Source organism: Equus quagga, chromosome 11 (genome assembly GCF_021613505.1).
Source record: "Equus quagga isolate Etosha38 chromosome 11, UCLA_HA_Equagga_1.0, whole genome shotgun sequence".
In the NCBI taxonomy this organism is placed as follows: Eukaryota; Metazoa; Chordata; class Mammalia; order Perissodactyla; family Equidae; genus Equus; species Equus quagga.
In genome coordinates, this window is record NC_060277.1 from 71,642,688 (window position 1) to 71,659,943 (window position 17,256).

General features: G+C 52.0%; 1 protein-coding gene across 3 annotated transcripts in view; it reads left to right on the plus strand.

Moving 5' to 3' along the window:
• The first annotated feature begins 24 nt into the window (after nucleotides 1-24).
• SLC43A2 (solute carrier family 43 member 2) overlaps nucleotides 25-17,256 on the plus strand; it is a 42,543-nt gene continuing 25,311 nt past the window's right edge. For 2 of the 3 annotated variants that reach the window (XM_046674920.1, XM_046674921.1), the window contains exons 1-5: nucleotides 500-933; nucleotides 1,324-1,521; nucleotides 9,797-10,004; nucleotides 11,704-11,759; nucleotides 12,544-12,620. In XM_046674920.1, the coding sequence (XP_046530876.1) occupies nucleotides 534-933; nucleotides 1,324-1,521; nucleotides 9,797-10,004; nucleotides 11,704-11,759; nucleotides 12,544-12,620 (939 nt within the window). In that variant the 5' untranslated portion in view covers nucleotides 500-533. Of the gene's footprint in view, nucleotides 457-499; nucleotides 934-1,323; nucleotides 1,522-9,796; nucleotides 10,005-11,703; nucleotides 11,760-12,543; nucleotides 12,621-17,256 lie in introns of those variants that run through there. The other variant, XM_046674922.1, reaches the window with a different exon arrangement.

Here is a 17,256-nt window from a genome sequence, read left to right on the forward strand (position 1 = left end):
TGTAGCGGGCCGTAGGAGAGCTGAGAGCGGAAGCCGAGCTGGGTGCGCAAGGAGGACAGGCATGCAACTGGGGAAATCCGGGGGCGCCGAAACGCCAAGCCGGGTTCCAATCCAGGGGCAGGGCTTCGGGGTGAGGCTCCGGACAGGCGATGGAGCAATATACCCGGGGGTTCCCGCCCGGCCGCGACTCCAGTTTAAGGCGGCAGAGCAGAACCACTGCCTGGCGGTGCCCCCGGCCCCCCCAGCTCCCTTGTTTGTCTCAAGTCCGGCCGGAACCGGCTTCGCCTCGCCGCCGGGCGGGCGGGTGGCTGCTGATTGGTCTACGCCTGTTTCCAGCCCCCACTCAACCAATCAGTGCGCAGCAGTGTTTTCATCTTCGCGTCGGAATAAAAGGGCTGGAATAAAAGGGGGCAGAAAAGGCGCCGGCCGGGCCCGACACACACCAGTAGGAGCCAGGTGAGCCGGGTTCTGGGGGTCCGGGCTGTGGGCAAGGGTGCGGTGGGCAGAAGGCGCACGAGTAGGGACGTAGGGAGATGTGTGAATATGAGACTGGATGGATGAGGAGCCGCCAGAGAAGAGATGAGGAAGAGAGGAGGGAGGTAGAGGATGGAGGGAAGGGGGTCCACTTCCATGGAAACGGGCTAATTGCCGAGGAAACGGCCTGGGATGGGGGTCGCGCAAGCTGCTCGCGCCGCCGGTTTGAACCGGCTTCGCCTCTCCCATGCGGGGTTCGCGTGGCCGCAGCGCCTAGCGACCTAGACGGCGACCAATGGCGCCGCAGTTCCTGTGCCGCTGGGCCAATGAGCGAGCCGTGGGCGGGTCGTTCCAGAGCTCGGTGCGCTGATCTTGTGGTTGAAGGAACAGCTCCGGGAAAGGGTCTCGAGAGCGGGTGGGAGGGTGCCTGTCAGGGTCTCCGAGAGTGGCAGCCCTCAGGTATGCCCATGCCTGGGTATCCGGACCTCAAGCCGCCTCCCCTGTCAGCCTCCAACCTATGTCAGTCCTGCTGGGAGCCAGGACTAATTCCACGTCCCTGAGCATGCGTTAGCTCCTTCTGCTTCTGTGCCTCAGTTTACCTCTCAGTGAGCTGAGGGAGAAGTCTCCCTGCCTGGCCGAGGCGGCTCTCCCGTAGCCGAGGGCAGACGTACGAGCCAGCCGCGGAGAGGTTGGCCCGGGGCCGGGGCCGGGCTGGGGCTTCCTTCGCTGCGCGCGCCTACAGTCCCGGCCGCGGAGCTCCGGTGACGAGCTCCGCGCGCTGCGGCAGCGGCCGGGTTTGGCCGCACTGGCTGGGCAGGGCCGGGCACTGACGCCGAGGTCTGTGCGCAGGTGGCTGCAGAGCCGAAGCCGGGCCGCCGCGCCGCGCCATGGCGCCCACCCTGGCCACTGCCCATCGGCGGCGCTGGTGGATGGCCTGCACGGCCGTGTTGGAAAACCTCCTCTTCTCGGCAGTCCTCCTGGGCTGGGGCTCGCTGCTCATCATGCTCAAGTCGGAAGGCTTTTACTCCCACCTGTGTACTGAGCCAGGTGAGACGGGCACCTCGGGCTCGGGGTGGTTCCTGGAGTGGGGGCTTTGGGAGAGGGCGGGATGGCGGAGAAGACCTAGTCAGCAATGCCACCTCACGACCCGGCACCTCCCAGTTAGCAGAAGGCCCGTTTGATCGTCACCCGGCTCTGCTGGGTGCATATCCTTGTCCCGGTTTTGTGGATGAAGAAACTGAGGCTCAAACAGATCCTCTGATTTGTCCAAGGCCACCCAGCTGGGGACTGTGATAGATCTAGAAGCCCCGAGTCCAGGATGTTCTTTCCACCACCTGGGAACATTGCTGGGCTCCTCTCCTCCCGGTCCCTGGCACATGACTCGCCTCGCGGTAAACATGTTGCTGCCTGACTGTGAGAAAGAGGAACTCCTGACTTGGTGGCTGGGGTGCAGCAAGAGAGAGGAAGTGGTTTGGCCTCCACCCCATGCAAGGTTCATCTAGAATCGAGTTGTTTTTTTTAGTCAGGCCGTTATGGGGTCTCTTAAGGGCTTGTTGGATACAATTGCTTGTCTATTTTTGCTGCTTTATGATTTTCCAAAGGACATTTCCTCCCACAGGCTGTAAGAACATCTCGGTGGCCTTCTACCTCCCATGGCAGGGAGGAGAAGAGAGGCAAAGCAGGTATTTAGGGAAATGATACTAGGTCTGTCCTGTCCCTTTGCTGCACCATTGGTGTTGCTGAATACCAACTGAGGATGCTTGTCTACAAGAAATCTAACCCCCGCCCCTACCTTCACACACCCCCACTGCATTTGAGGATCCTAATTGCCGCAGGTCAGTGGGTGCAGCCTGACAGTGGGGTCCAAGTGGCTCACAACCTCTACTCTCCACCCACCCCTGCTTCCTGGGTAACCTTGACAGGAAACGTTTCCCTCTGCCCTCTCCCTGTGCCCAACAGTGGCTCCTAATAGTTGGACTCCGTAATGTCTCTCCCTGGTGCCTTTGTCAGCCAGCCCCTGCCCAGGTCCCCTTAGATGGAGCTAGCCCAAGTTTGACCCCTCAAATCGCACGACTGGCATGATTTTTCTTCCTAGAGTTCTAACTTTGGGGGAAGAGAAAGCTTTGGACCAGCTCGTGCTGCCTGTAACCCCATGTAGAACCGTCCCTGTTTCCCTTCTCTGGTCATCTCAGGAGATTCCTGAGTGTTCCAGTCTCTAGGAGAGCTTTGCTGGAGAGGTTAAGGGCAGGAGAAAGGGAGGAGTTGCAGAGGCCGCCTGGGAGAAGGCAGAAAGTATATCATTTATAACCTTTAGCCTTTAGCCACTGAGAAATATTTCCTAATAGCTTAAGGGTTCTTGGCAGACCTTTCCTCACATCAGCAAGAAATCTTGGGAGATGGGAGAGTCGTTCAGACCTTGTTCCTTGAACAAGCTTTCTGCTTTGCCTAAGAGATGTTAGGAGATTAATGACTTTCTGGAAGGAACAGGTTAGAGGATTTGGCTCCTCCTCTCCCTCCCTCTCCCTTTTAGATCATGACCCTTTCTGCTTGCCTCCCTGATGGGCTCTCTCAGGCTGCACAGAGGGTTTAAAAAACGGAAAGAAACGTCATTATCCTCAGATGAAGCTTTTAGCATCTCATCCAGACTGGAGGACTGTCATATATCTATATCTATATATTTTTTTGGCCCCAGTGTGGTGCCAAAAGGCCAGATTCTAAGGCTTTTCCCCCGTTTGTCCACTGATTTATTTTATTTTATGATGTTGGCACCGTCACGCCTGGTCACTTCACTCCTGCCTCAGCCTTGCCTGCTTCCTTCATCTGAGTGGGCGGAGTCCCAGAGACTGTGCCGTCACAGTGCTGAGTTGGTGTTTAAACCTTTGAGAGGCTTGACGGTCCTTTCTGTAAACCAAAGTGAAGGTGAAGGGTCAAGAGTGTGGGTTGAACATCAACTTCTTATCCCGTGTCTTTGCTCTTACCTCTAATTTTGGTTTTTCTGACTATCTAGGAAACCTGCTGACCCAGCATCCTCGCCAGGCAGGCCTGCTGGTTCCACGCAGCTTATCAGTCTGGCCTCCCCGTTCTTTGCTTCTTGGAGTCCGTGTAACCTGTTGCTTTTCAGGCCAGGAATCCCCCGGCCTTGTCTGACTGGGAGTGAGTGGAGGATTTAGGGTCAAGGCTTCTGCTTAGGCCTGCTATTTTCAAACTTGGTGGATGGCTGACTTGCAGAGAAGCAGTTGGGCCATTTATTGACTTTATTGAATTAGACTTGTGAAAAGCTGACCAGTCTACGTACGGCTGATTGAGATGCAAATTTGTCAGCTTTTTGTTGCTTTTCAGTCTCATGCTTTGGTTTGATTGTTCCCTAAAGTAAATTTGCCTGAACCTGTTGAAAGGTTCTCAGAACTCTTTCTTGGGACTCCAGCCAGAATCCTGCCACAGACGTGGTGTTGGGTTCCAGCTTGGTGAGGTGGGAGAAGGAAAGAAAGCCCATGTCTCTCTTGCCCCTCAGCTCTTTTTGCCCTGCCCTCCAGACGGGCAGGACTTTGACAGGGCCAGGGCATTTGGGCTTTGCCTCTGCAGTCCCCCTGGTGTAGACAGAAGACCGGCTGGATTCCCGGCCTGGGAAGAACGGGGTTTTCCCAATACTGTGTCCTTTTGGCCTCTGGATGGCCGCTGTAACCACCCATGTCTGACCTCTTTCTTCATTTTCTCTGTCATTTGGTGGCCCACTTTGACAGGTCAGCTTACGGGGCTGGTGGTACCTGTGGATGTTTAATCTACTCTTTCATCTAACGTACGCCTTCAGTAAACGTTTATTTTTTATTTATTTTAAAGATTTTATTTTTCCTTTTTCTCCCCAAAGTCCCCCAGTACATAGTTGTATATTTTTTTAGTTGTGGGTTCTTCCAGTTGTGGCATGTGGGACGCCGACTCAGCATGGCGTGATGAGCGGTGCCGTTTCCGCGCCCAGGATCCGAACTGGCGAAACCCTAGGCCACCGAAGGGGAGCGTGTGAACTTAACCACTTGGCCACGGAGCTGGCCCAGTAAACGTTTATTGATGTGCTGTGCTGGGGGTATAGAGCAGTCTTGGCCCTCAGGGAGTCTGCAGTCTGCCAGCGTCAAACAAATCATCACACACAGACCTGTATAATTCCAAGTGGTGGTTGGGACTCCAACAGAGAGGCAGGTGCCAGAAGCAAGAGTGACAGTGGGGGTCTGGTTCATCTTGGGTGGGAGGGCTTCTTTGATGTTTAGGCAGAAGTGTTGAGGGTGAGGAGGAGAGAAAGGACTGGCAAGGCAGGAGATGATGGAGAGGTGGAAAGGGGCCGAGACCTGCACGGCCTGGGAGGCCACTTGGGGAGACGGAGTTTTGTTCCAAAGGCAGGAAGAAGCAGTGGAGGCAGAGGGCGATGATCAGACTCACCTATTAAATTCTTAGGAATTGTTGAAAGCTTCCCACATGCTGGGCGTTAGGCAGGGTGGGGGCTATGAAGATGGGAGGTGTGGCCTCTGCCTGAGGAAGTCACAGTCCAGTCCGGCCATGGACACTAAGGCAGCCCCCAGTTCTGTGCTCTTGACCACTGCAGTCACTCTGTTTGTGGTGGCAGGGGAGCTGTACCCCTCACTGAAACAAAACAGGAGGCTGACCCCTGGGGCCCTGAGAGGGCAGAGGGGCTGCCATCACCCAGGGAAGCAGGGCCAGGGTTAGTCCCCACCAGGCTGGGCTGAGACTGCAGATGTGGACAGGAGACATTCCCAGATGCTTGGAGGCCCTCCTTTTGTATGGTCTCCTCCCACACCTGAAGGCCAGTGATTGATAGCTTTTGAAACCCACCCTTTCACTTGATATTGCTTTTTATTGACTTTCATTGCTTTTTGACTTTTGCTTCATTTGACTTTTATTGCTTTTTATTGCTTTTTATATGACTTTTTACTTTTCCCCCTCAGTTTATTTTGCGTTAAGAGAAATAAAATTTTGTAACAACACGTAAGAAAGTCTAAAGGTTGGTGCCTACAGCCTCAGGATGTGTCACAGAGAGGAGCTGGCGCCCTCTGCCCTCCCCACCAACCCTGCCTTCCTCTTTCCCACGTCATGACCTAATTTCCCTTCCCAACATCCGCTGCCCCCATCTAGCTTCTTGGTGTTCCATTAAGGCCTTGTCCAGCTTGAGTTGGCTTTCAGGGACCTCATGAGAAGGTCTTAGGGGCAGTCCCATTCTCACTAGGTGACAGTAAGGACCACCTGGTGTTGCCCCCGACTCTGTGACAGCCTTGTAACATCTCCAGTCTCTCAGCATTTTCTTTATGACATGCCTCTAACCCAGGTGGTGCAGCGTCAGCACAGCCTGAAGCTTAGAAGTAGGAGCTTCAGGGTCCGACAGCCTGGATTCAAGTCCAGCTTCCCCATGTACCATCTATGAGACTCAGGCAGCGGCTTACCTGCTCTGAAACTCCTGGTATCCTGTGTGGAATATGGGGTGGGGTGGGAGGGCGCTAAGTGACACAGGGACAAATAGCATTGAACGCAGTGGCCATGCCACACAGGCACTCTGTGACCACAGCCAGGGGCTCGGTGCTGGCCTACCCAGGATGGCTGTCTGACTGCCTGTGTCCTGCCGCTTGTTTGCTCTGTGTCTGAGACTGACCTCTCCCTTACATCCCCCCTGCTGGACTGAGATGCTGCTTCCTGTTGCCGGATAGACTAAGGATTTGAGAGCGACAGGAGATCCTGGGGCAGGGACCATCAGCAGGGAGGTCCAGGGGCCTGGACCCGGGGAGGGGGGCTCAGTAAGCAGCTGGTCAGAGAAGGGGGCTGCTTAGGAATTTAGAGGGGCCTCCAGCCAAGGGCCCTCTGGCTCTCTCGAGCCAGTTATCACCGGACCGGTTACTCTGGAGGCTCCCCACTCCCTTTGTTTCCATGGGGTGGGGGGCCCCTCTTTGACCTAGGCATGTCAGGGGAGCCTGAGTGGGGTCACAGCACCCTCTTTTCTCCCCCGCTTTCTCTGTAAAGGTTTTGTGTGTGAGTAGTGCCGAACAGTGCAGGCATTGTTTTGTTTTCCCTGCCCCTGGGTCTCCTCTGAAGCAGCCTGTTCTCGGCACACTCTGGCCACGCCAATTCCTTGCCTGTCTTCTTGGTTCACCTTCCCTGCCTGGGCTGGACTGGGCTGGGCCACTCTGGCAGCCCCCTGCGGAGGTGTCTGTTTAATAAACAGGTGCAGGGGAGGTGCAGAGCAAGCTGGGCTGGAGTGAGGGCTAGCTCCAGGCTGGGAGCAGAGGGGCACCCTGGGAGCTTGGCACTTCCTGGGTGCTTGTTTGTTTGTGTGTCTCTGGCTCACACTGGCCCAGGTGGGAGCAGAGGGAGAGGAGCAGCCTGGGTGTGACTGTTTGGGCATCTGCTGGATCTGTGATTATTCGTGTGGGCTGTTTACTGCCAACAAAGCTGCTGGGCTCACTGAACGTTTAGTTCCCTCTGGGAGCTGGGGACACTCTTGTGTTGTTCCATGGACAGACAGGAGAGGCCACTGAGACTCCTCGCCCCCTGGCTCGTCTGTTGCTGGACATCACTGCCTGGAGGCAGGAGGGCACAGGGCCCTGTTGGCAGGGATTTGTTTAAGAAGAGAAGGCTGGTGGCCCAAAGTGTAAGGTCCCTGCTCCTGTGTGTAGTGGCTCTAGGATGAAAAACAGGAGGGAAAGATACCCTCCCCTCTACTCTGACCTCTCTTCTCGTGAGCCCCCCTGTCTAGTTCAGGGGTGACCAGATCTCTAAACAATTCAAGATGTTTCTGCCCCCATCCCCACTTAGAGCAAATCAGGGAGACTGCCGTGGGTACATTGCCTTGGGATTTTATCTTCTCTCTCTCGGAGAGTAGAGTCGTAGATTTAGGGGTCCAGCTGTGGTTCCTCTCTGGGGAACCTGGGGGCAGGAGACCCTGGTGCCTCTACTCGTAGTAGTGCTGCCTCAGCCCCTCCACTCTGTCCAGCTAGGGCTCCCTGCTTATAGCAGCAGACCCTGCAGCTCTCCAAGCCCTGAGTTATTTTGTGTCCCCTAATGGCCCTATATGGCCACAGTCAGGTCTCAGAGGCCAGTGATCCTGGACCCCTGGGCTCCCTCTCTAACCCTCCTCTCTGTCGCACCCGTGCTGGTTGGCTCATATCTGCACACCACCCTGGAAATGGCTGTTGCTATGCAGAGACCCTGTCCTTCCACTTCACATCTAGTTCCTGTTGCTGCTGGTACAGCTGACACCTGAAACCAGTGCCAACCTGTGAAGCAACTCTGCCTTTCCAGAAACAGCCCCACAGCGGATGAGCAGTTCAGGCCTGCCGGCTCAGGCAGTCTGTGTGACATTCTGAGCTGGGTCCTGATGGGCTCAGATGACCCTGTTTGTCTTGCGTTTTCGCTGCCTGGGTGGTGGGGCTTCTTTTGGAAGACTGAGAGAAATCGCCGGGGTAGAGGTCGGGGTGGGAATCTGATTTGTTAGATTTCACTTCTGTGGCTTCAGGAGGTTAACATTGCTGCTATAATCTCCTTAAATCCTCTCTGTCTTCAGCTTGGTCCCGTATGTCCTATTTCCTTTCTTCTCTTTTGATCCTTTTGGCCATTGTGATTTGATTCTATTGTTTTTATTCATTCAGTAAACAACAAACATATGCCAGGATCTGGTTGAGGTGCTGGGGACACAGGTGACTAGAACATAGATGCTGCCCTTCAGGGCTCCCAGCCCTGACTAGACACGAATTCGTACCATCACACAGTGACGGACCTCTGCTCCCAGTTACTACATCTGGCTCTGCTGCCAGCCAGTTGCAGCACTCACCCCATCCTGAGCCTCCAATACTAGTAATCATAATAATGGCAAAAACAATAACTCTCAGCTGTTATTTATGAAGCACTTTTTATGCCTGTGTGAGTCCTAGAATGTTATCTACTTTTTCTTACTTATCTTCCCCAAAACTCTAGGAGGTAGATACTATTGTTATATTATCCCCATTTTACCAGTAAAGAAACTGAGATAGAGTGAGATTGTCACTTTTCCAAGGTTATATAAATAGGAAGTGGAGGAACCAAAATTGGAACCCAGAGGCTAGTTCCCACACCTCACCCTCCGTCAACATGCCCCCAGCAGGGCTTCTTGGGCAGAAGTTGGCATATGACATGATTCACCCGAAGTGCATCCTTTTCTGTGACGTTGGGGGCAGCCCTGAGAGGCCCCGGCAGGCCTCTGCAGACCTCAGCTTTACAGCCCTGGCGCCAGAGGGCTGCAGTCCAGAGGCACGCGGTTATCTGAAGAGAGGTATTTCCTTGACTCTCCCGGTGTGACCTCGCATCTAATCAGAGGCTGCTCCTCTATCTGCAGGATTAGTCAGCATCTCTTAACTAGCAGTCCCAGAGAGGAGAGAGTTCCTCAGCCTCATTCCCAGCAGCCTGTCCCCCACCCTCCCGCCCTCAGCTGCCGCAGCCCTTTTTCCCATTGCTGTTGTCTTGGTGCCGGGTGGACTTTGGAGGGGCCGTTAAGGGCTGGGATTGCAGCACAGGCATGACCACAGGTGACAGCCACATAATGACCCCAGCAAGAAAAATAAGAAAGGTGCATCTCAACAAGTGAAAGCAAAAAACTTTGGACTGTTAAGAAAAGAAACCCCTTTCCCAAGGGGTTCTGCAACACAGTATATGTGGTGGTTATGCTATGAAAATGTCAGGGGAGGAGGTGGCATGTGGAGGAGGTGTGTTTGAGAAGTCTGCTTGGCACTCATTCTTCTCCAAACTGGCCAAGGAGGACCAGGGCATTGCAGTGAGACCAGCGCCTTATCCTTCCCAGGTGGACTAGGGTTGGCCTCCTGTGTGCTGGCTGTAGCCTGTTTCTATGGACAGAGCTGCTGAGAAGGCTCTGGCCAGGCTGGGGCCCCACAGCCAAGGCTGGATTCTGAGGCCTACTGTTCTAGGGTACAGGGTACAGGTTACTCCAGAATGGGAATCCCAACCTGGGGCTCATGTGCTTTAAGGGATATGTGAAGCCCCTGAAATTGTGGGTAAGACTTTGTGCATTTTTTGGGACTTAGGAGCATAGCTTTCTTTATTGGGTTTGCCAAAGTGTCTGTAACTCCGAAAAATGTTAAGAACCTCTGCATTTTTGCTCCAGTTGGCTTGGGTCAGATAGACATCCAGGCCTGCTTTGGGGTAGCCTGAGTCCTCAAGGGGCCCAGAGCCAGGCCTACCATTCCCAGTGGGGCAACTCTGAATGTGCACCTACCTGTCTGATCTTTGGGAATCTCTGCTATGACCCTGTGATCAGAGTTCCCTCCCTCTACACACACAGAGAATGTCACCAACGGCACAGTCGGGGGCACAGCAGAGCTGGAGCACGAGATGGTGAGCTGGATGAATGGCTGGCTCAGCTGCAAGGCCCAGGACGAGATGCTCAACTTGGCCTTCACTGTGGGCTCCTTCCTGCTCAGTGCCATCACTCTGCCCCTGGGCATCGTCATGGACAAGTACGGCCCAAGGAAGCTCAGGCTGCTGGGCAGGTCAGTGTGGGGATAGGGGGCAGGCAGATGGACCCCTGGGCTGTATTCCCCACTCTAGGGAATCCTGGTACCTACTATCAGGTGCACTGTGGAGCTCCCTAAATGCCTGCCCAGACTTGAGATCCTACCCCATCTCCCACCAAATCAGTAGGTACTGTGATGCTTGCAGTGTGCCAATACTGCATAAAAAAAGGCACATGGGGGCCGGCCCTGTGGCTGAGTGGTTAAGTTTGCGCGCTCCGCTGCGGCGGCCCAGGGTTTCGCCAGTTCGGATCCTGGGTGCGGACATGGCACTGCTCATCAGGCCATGTTGAGGCGGCATCCCACATGCCACAACTAGAAGGACCTGCAACTAAGATATACAACTATATACGGGGAGGGGGTTGGGAACATAAAGCAGGGAAAAAAGAAAAAAAGACTGGCAATAGTTGTTAGCTCAGGTGCCAATCTTTAAAAAAAAAAATTTAAAAATTTAAAAAAGGGGCCAGCCCTGTGGCACAGCGGTTAAGTTTGCACGTTCTGCTTCTCAGCGGCCCGGAGTTCGCCGGTTCGGATCCCAGGTGTGGACATTGCACTGCTTGGCAAAAGCCATGCTGTGATAGGCGTCCCATGTATAAAGTAGAGGAAGATGGGCATGGATGTTAGCTCAGGGCCAGTCTTCCTCAGCCAAAAGAGGAGGATTGGCAGTAGTTAGCTCAGGATTAATCTTCTTCAACAACAACAACAAAAAGGCACATGGCCCCAAGCCTGCCTGGGAGAGCCTGGAGTTGCTTATCATTAAATACATTGGTTTCCCCCCCAGTCTTTGACCTTCCACCTCCATCAGAAAAAAATAATTTTGAACACATACTTCCAATATAAGCACATGGAATTATCAATGATATATACATATGCCATTCTTAATGTTTTATATGCTTTAAGATACATATACAAAAAATATAAATTAAAGTGACTGGGGCTAAAAATTATAAAATAGAAGTCCTAGTATTTCCCCTACCCCTGACCCCTTAGTGTATCATTTTATGCAACCCTTGGGGTGTATGTCCCTAGTCTATAAACCTCCAGTCTGCCAGACTTAGGGTCAGTCCATCAAGCAGCTGGCCCTCTCAGGCCAGTGTCCTCCCCAGGTCAGTCCCATTGGGCATGATCGTCTTGCAGGACAGTGGTTTGCAAAGAGTGAGACCTGTGACTTTGAGGGGAATGGGTGGGGGATCAGTTTCATTCATTCTTTGGAGCTTAAAAGCTGTGGTTCCCCAGGGCAGAGCCAAGTGGAGGGGATTTGAAGCTGCCACTCGTCTCCCCCATGCCCAGTGGGGTTCTGTCCATCCCCTGGCTGAGTGGGCACAGGAAATGGATTGTGCCTTCTCTCGCCTCAGCACCTTGGCCCTCTCCAGCCTGGGGATGGGAGGGGGCCGTGTGGTGTGGTGTTTCCATCTGGCTTCCGGGCTTGAGTTCCAGCTTAGCCACTTACTAGCTAGGAGACCTTGGAGAAATTAGTTCTTTGTTTTTGTTTTGTTTTATTTTCCTTATCAGTAAAATGGGGTCAATTATACTCCTTAGAGTTATTGTTAAATTAATTGAAATAGTGTATGTAAATTTTATGAAAGTATCTGCCACATAGTAAATATTCCCAAATAATAACAGCAGTATTAATAACAGCAATAATAATAAGTAAGGTACTACTTCTGCTTGTTTTTAGTGCCTGCTTTGCTGTCTCCTGCTTGCTGATTGCATATGGAGCAAGTAACCCAAAATGTGAGTATGCTTTTCCTCCACCCCTTTTTCAGGGACTGGGGAGAGAGTGCTCCCTAGAGGTGCTCGCAGGCCCGCCTGCTCAGAAAGCTGTGCCAGGCCTGGTGCTCACTGCTCGAGTTAGGCTTTTACCCAGTTCCTTATCTCAAATGGGTGGCTGAGGAAGACAGCAATTGCACCAGACAGACATCTGAGAGAAGCTCCCAGGGTATGCGAAAATCCCATCTCATCGCCAGCCAAGCCAGTCCCCAGTGGCCTCATTGATGCCAACTTGAGAGACGAGTTCTAAGAACCAGGCCAGCTGCAGGGGTGTGTGCGGAAGTTACGTCCCCTCAAGACAGCCCCGGCCAACACTTTATAGATGGCTTAGGAGCCACCTGGTCCCCATCCCCATTGAGGCGGAGCTGTTGCTTCACAAGGAGTCTCAGAACAAACACCGAAATAGGACTTGAGTTTCACCAAAATCTCAGCCAGCTCACCTACTGATTTGGGTTACCTGTATTTCTGGTTTTAGTGAAGCATCTCCTTTGGCCGCTTGCTTGCTGCTAAGGTTAGTGGAGAAAGGAGGATGGGGATGCACCTTTTGCAAGAGCCCAAGCTCTGTAAAATAGGCCAGAGGAGGGCGGTGAGGAGGAGGCTGTTCCAGCTCTGAGGGGTCCGGCACCAACCCCTGAGGGCTAGTCGTTCATTCAGCCTGCATTCGCTTCCTTGCCAGGCGCCGGGCCAGGCCCTGGCCTCCCTGAAGCTCAGCTGTGGTTGCTGCTTATGAGCTTATGTTTCCTTCCAGCTCTCTCTGTGCTCATCTTCATCTCCCTGGCTCTGAATGGCTTTGGTGGGATGTGCATGACTTTCACCTCATTAACTGTAAGTATCGATTTTTTTTTTTTAAGATTTTATTTTTCCTTTTTCTCCCCAAAGCCACCCGGTACATAGTTGTGTATTTTTAGTTGTGGGTCCTTCTAGTTGTTGCATGTGGGATGCCGCCTCAGCGTGGCTTGATGAGTGGTGCCATGTCCTCGCCCAGGATCCGAACTGGCGAAACCCTGGGCCACTGAAGCAGAGCACGTGAACTTAACCACTCAGCCCCGGGGCCAGCCCCAAAGTATGGATTTTTTTTAAGGAGCTCTCTAGTTCAGGAATCTATGTGTGAATTTGAAGCAGCTTTTATTGGCCTCCATTTCCTTGCCTTCCATCCGCCTACATGTGTCTGGACATTCAAGCACTAGTGTGTTGCTGGTGGTGAAGTGGCAGCAAAGCCAATCGCAGCCTCCCAAGCTGGGGAGGTCCTGAAGGCAGCAGAGCACAGTTCTCGGAGTGGGCCCGGCCCCTGCCTGCTGACCTGGGTGCTGAGGAGGCCAGCTCTCCAGCTCTGTGTCCAGGGAGCACAGGAGCAGGGAGGAAGAAGCTGCCTCCCACTTTCTTTGCTCTTATTTTCCATGGCATCTCTGCCTAACATGCAACCTAAAAACAAGCCTCCGTTGGAATCGCCGCGGCCGCTAACTGTTGCCTTTGTCCAGAACTGAACTTGAAACCCAGGGGAGCACGTACGCTGCTCTCTTCTTGATTTTCTAAGTGCCAGGACACAGAGCCCTTCTGGGGAGGGAGATGCTTTCTCGAGAGGCTGAGCACCCCCTTGTCGGTAGCACCAGGAGCACCACAGGATGTGCTTCTGTTGAGGTGGGAGAGGCTGCGGGAAGGTCCAGGTAGAAAGAAAGAAAGTCGAAGAAGGCCGTAAACGTCTCCCCCAGGGAAGAGGGGAGCTCTCTGCAGGCTGGCCCCTTAGGCAGGGGTGCCTTTCAGAGCTGGGAAAGAAGTGAGAATATTGGGCTCTTCAGAGAGATTTCTGTCCAACAAGCAAGTCTGGCCTGCCTCAGTTTCCCCATGAAAAAGCTTCTATGACAGAATACCTACCATCGCTGTTCACAGCGCACTCTGGTTTCTGGTTTTCCTTTCCACAAATGCATCAGGGGCCATGCTGTTGAGGGGCCCTTGTTTAGTCTGAGGCCCCTTGTTTAGTCTGAGGGAGCCCTGGGGCTGGCTGGTCTTGTAAGGAGCTTGAAGAGGTGCTGGCATCTCCTTGACCCCTCGCCTGCAGGCCGTGAGCCAGAGGCGAGGCCAGGCCTGGGGTCTCTTCTGTTCACCCCTCCTATACTTCACCTTGTTACCTTCGTCCTGGTGGGAAGGAGTAACTGTCTGGGTCTAGTTCCTTGGAGGTGGAGTTCAGTGGAGTCTGTGTTGGGTGAGAAAGTACAGCGTGGAGCTGTGCGTGCTTTGCTCGGTGGGTAGGCAACATGTACAAATCTGGGGACTCTGGTTGCCCTGCCCCTGGTGGTGTGAGAGAGATTTACTTTGTCTTTTGTGCGTTTTTATTTTTATTTTTTTAACCAGGTACATTTTTTAAGAAATGGGTATATCCCCCTCCCTCTCAAATTCCCAGAGGAAAACAAATGTCAAAACTGTAAGAAGTTCAAACTGTCGAAAGTACACAGATTCCTCTCAGTTGTGTCACTTGTGAGACAGACAGGAGTCATGGTTCTGTCTGCTCTTTGATGGCATTAAAATGACCAACTCTTTCGTCAAAATGAAAAATAAAAACTTGGCATCACCTCCAGTATTTTAGTCTTTCTATGCCTGTGTAATGGCAGTTATGGATTTTGGGATGAAAGAAAGAGATGGTCCTTGGGCTTGAGAAATTTATGCTCTGAAATACAAAAAGATGCTTTATTATAATAAAGCATAAGACAAATGGGTGAAAACCACCATACTGTAAATCCCTTTTAGGAAAACCTTTAAAATGAACTCATCCAAGAAACCTTTAGACAAGGTTAGTAAACCCATAAGGATTCTTTTTCTTTTCTTTTCTTTTTTTTTTTAATGATTCTGCAACAAAAATGTTTTTATTTTAAGAAGTCAGTACTTTAGAAATATAAAGTATAGACTGTAAAGTCCTGTGTGTACCTTCGCCAGTTTAGAATACGTCTCTTCAGTATTTCTAAAAATCTGCATATACCAATGTTAATTCTTTTTTAAAGAAATACAGTTACAATTTGCGTTTTTCACTTAACAATGTGTCTTTTACATCTTTTCCTACCAGTCCTTAGAAATCTACCTTATTTTAAACTCTAGAGATCCATCTCATTCTTAAACAGTTCCATGTTATTCAATGATATAGAAGTACCATAATCCATTTACCCAGTTTCCTACTAATGGACATTTGGGTTGGTTTCCAATTTTTCTGATTTACTGATGCTGCTGAGGTAAACATCCCTGTACATACATTTCTGTAAAATAAATTCCTGGAAGTGGAGTTGCTGGGCCACAGGATCCGCATGTTTTAAATTTTAATATAGGGGCCGGCCCGGTGGCACAGCGGTTAAGTTCGCACGTTCTGCTTCTCGGCAGCCCGGGATTCGCTGGTTCGGATCCCGGGTGTGGACATGGCACTGCTTAGCACACCATGCTATGGTAGGCGTCCCACGTATAGAAAGTAGAGGAAGATGGGCACGATGTTAGCTCAGGGCCAGGCTTCCTCCACCAAAAAAAAAAAAAAAAAAGGAGGGCAGTAGTTAGCTCAGCGCTAATCTTCCTCAAAAAAAAAAAAATTTTAATATAAACCATCAAATACTCTTCCCAAAATACTATCCTACCAGCATGTGTTAGAGTGCCTCCTTCTCCACACCCCCTCCACACCCTGTCATTAATCTTTTAAACATTAGTCAGTTAATCTGGTGGAAAATGATATACCACGATTTAAAAAACTTTTTCTTTAATTATTAATGAGACGGAGCATCTTTTCACCTCTTTTTTGTGGTCATTTGAGTTTTCTTTTGTGAACTGCTTCTTTGTGTCATTTGTCTATTTTTCTACACGCTTGTTTATCCTTTTTTTAGTGTTTTATAAGAGCTCTTTCATATGCAGAGAAAGCTTAGCTCTCTTTCTGAGTGAGCAAGCCATCATCTTACTGCAGGGTTTCCAGGCCTCTAGGTGGCCCGTGAATACGCTTCAGGAGAGCTGTGGGCCGCCTGCAGATCAGAGGCAAGCCAATTCGTGTGTGTGCTGCACAGGCACATTTTTCATGGGAGGGTCCTTTGCTTTCCTCAACCTCTAATAGGCCTGTGTGGAGGCCCCAGCGTTCCTGTTACAGCTTCTCACTCTCCCGGGGCAGGGGGGGTAAACGACTCTGTGGGCCAAATAGTGACCAGACAAGAAAACCATCTGATCGAGCACCTGAAGTGTTTGGTTAGCAGGGACCTGTTTAGGGGAGGCCAGTGGCTTGTCCTCTAAGGTCCCCATTCTTGGGTCTAGAGCAGGAGTTCACAAACTGCCACCCCCAGTCCAAATCCAGACCGCGCAGCTTTGTAAACAGGGTTTTATTGGAACACAGGCATGCCCACTTGTTTACGTGTTGCCCATGGCTGTCTTGTGCTGTAGGGCGGAATGAAGTAGTTGTGGCAGAGACCACATGGCCTGCAAAACCTAAAATATTTACTATCTGGCCCTTCACAGAGTTTGACAACCTTTGGTGTAGAGGCGCCAAGAGGCTGCTCAGTCACTGTTCCCCGTGGGAAGGCAGAGGATGACCACCCTCTCGCCCCTACGCCCTGCTGACACCCCTTCTAGTTACCCAGGCCAGCTCTCTAAGCCCTGTTTTTTTTTTTAAGGTGTACTTTTTGGTGAGAAAGTTTGGCCCTGAGCTAACATCTGTTGCCAATCTTCCTCTTTTTTCTTTTTTTTCTCCCCAAAGCCCCAGCACATCGTTGTGTACCCTAGTTGTAAGTCACTCTAGTTCTTCTATGTGGGACGCCACCTCCACATAGTTTTTTGAGTGGTGTTAGGTCCGCACTTAGGATCAGAACTGGCGAAACCCTGGGCCGCCAAAGAGGAGCATGTGAACTTAACCACTTGGCCACAGGGCCGGCCCCCTCCAACCACTTTTTTTTTTTTTTTGAGGAAAATTAGCCCTGAGCTAACTACTGCCAATCCTCCTCTTTTTGCTGAGGAAGACTGGCCCTGAGCTAACATCCATGCCCATCTTCCTCTACTTTTATACGTGGGAAGCCTACCACAGCATGCCAAGCCGTGTCATGTCCACACCCGGGATCCAAACCGGCGAACCCTGGGCTGCCGAGAAGCGGAACGTGCGCACTTAACCGCTGCGCCACTGGGTGGGCCCCACCAACCACTTTTTAAGTCATCTTTCCTCCTCTACCCCCACCGTGGCCTGATGGATCCCTCGGACATTCCCCTGTCCCGTGAGGCCTCTGATGAGGCTCCTATGGCTGCTCCTCTCCAGAGCCGCCCCTGAAAGGAGAGTGAGAAGCAGGTCAGCGAGGACAGGGCTGGAGCTCTTGGGCAATGTGCTGGGGCTGGCCGAGGCTTCTGCTGAGCCGAGCTGAATCTCATTCTGACGTAGCCCAGGCCGTTAAAAAGCAGAACTGTCAGGATCGGCTCCCAGAGACGCCGAGCTAGCAGCACAATGGCACTTTCTGTTCATGTCTCC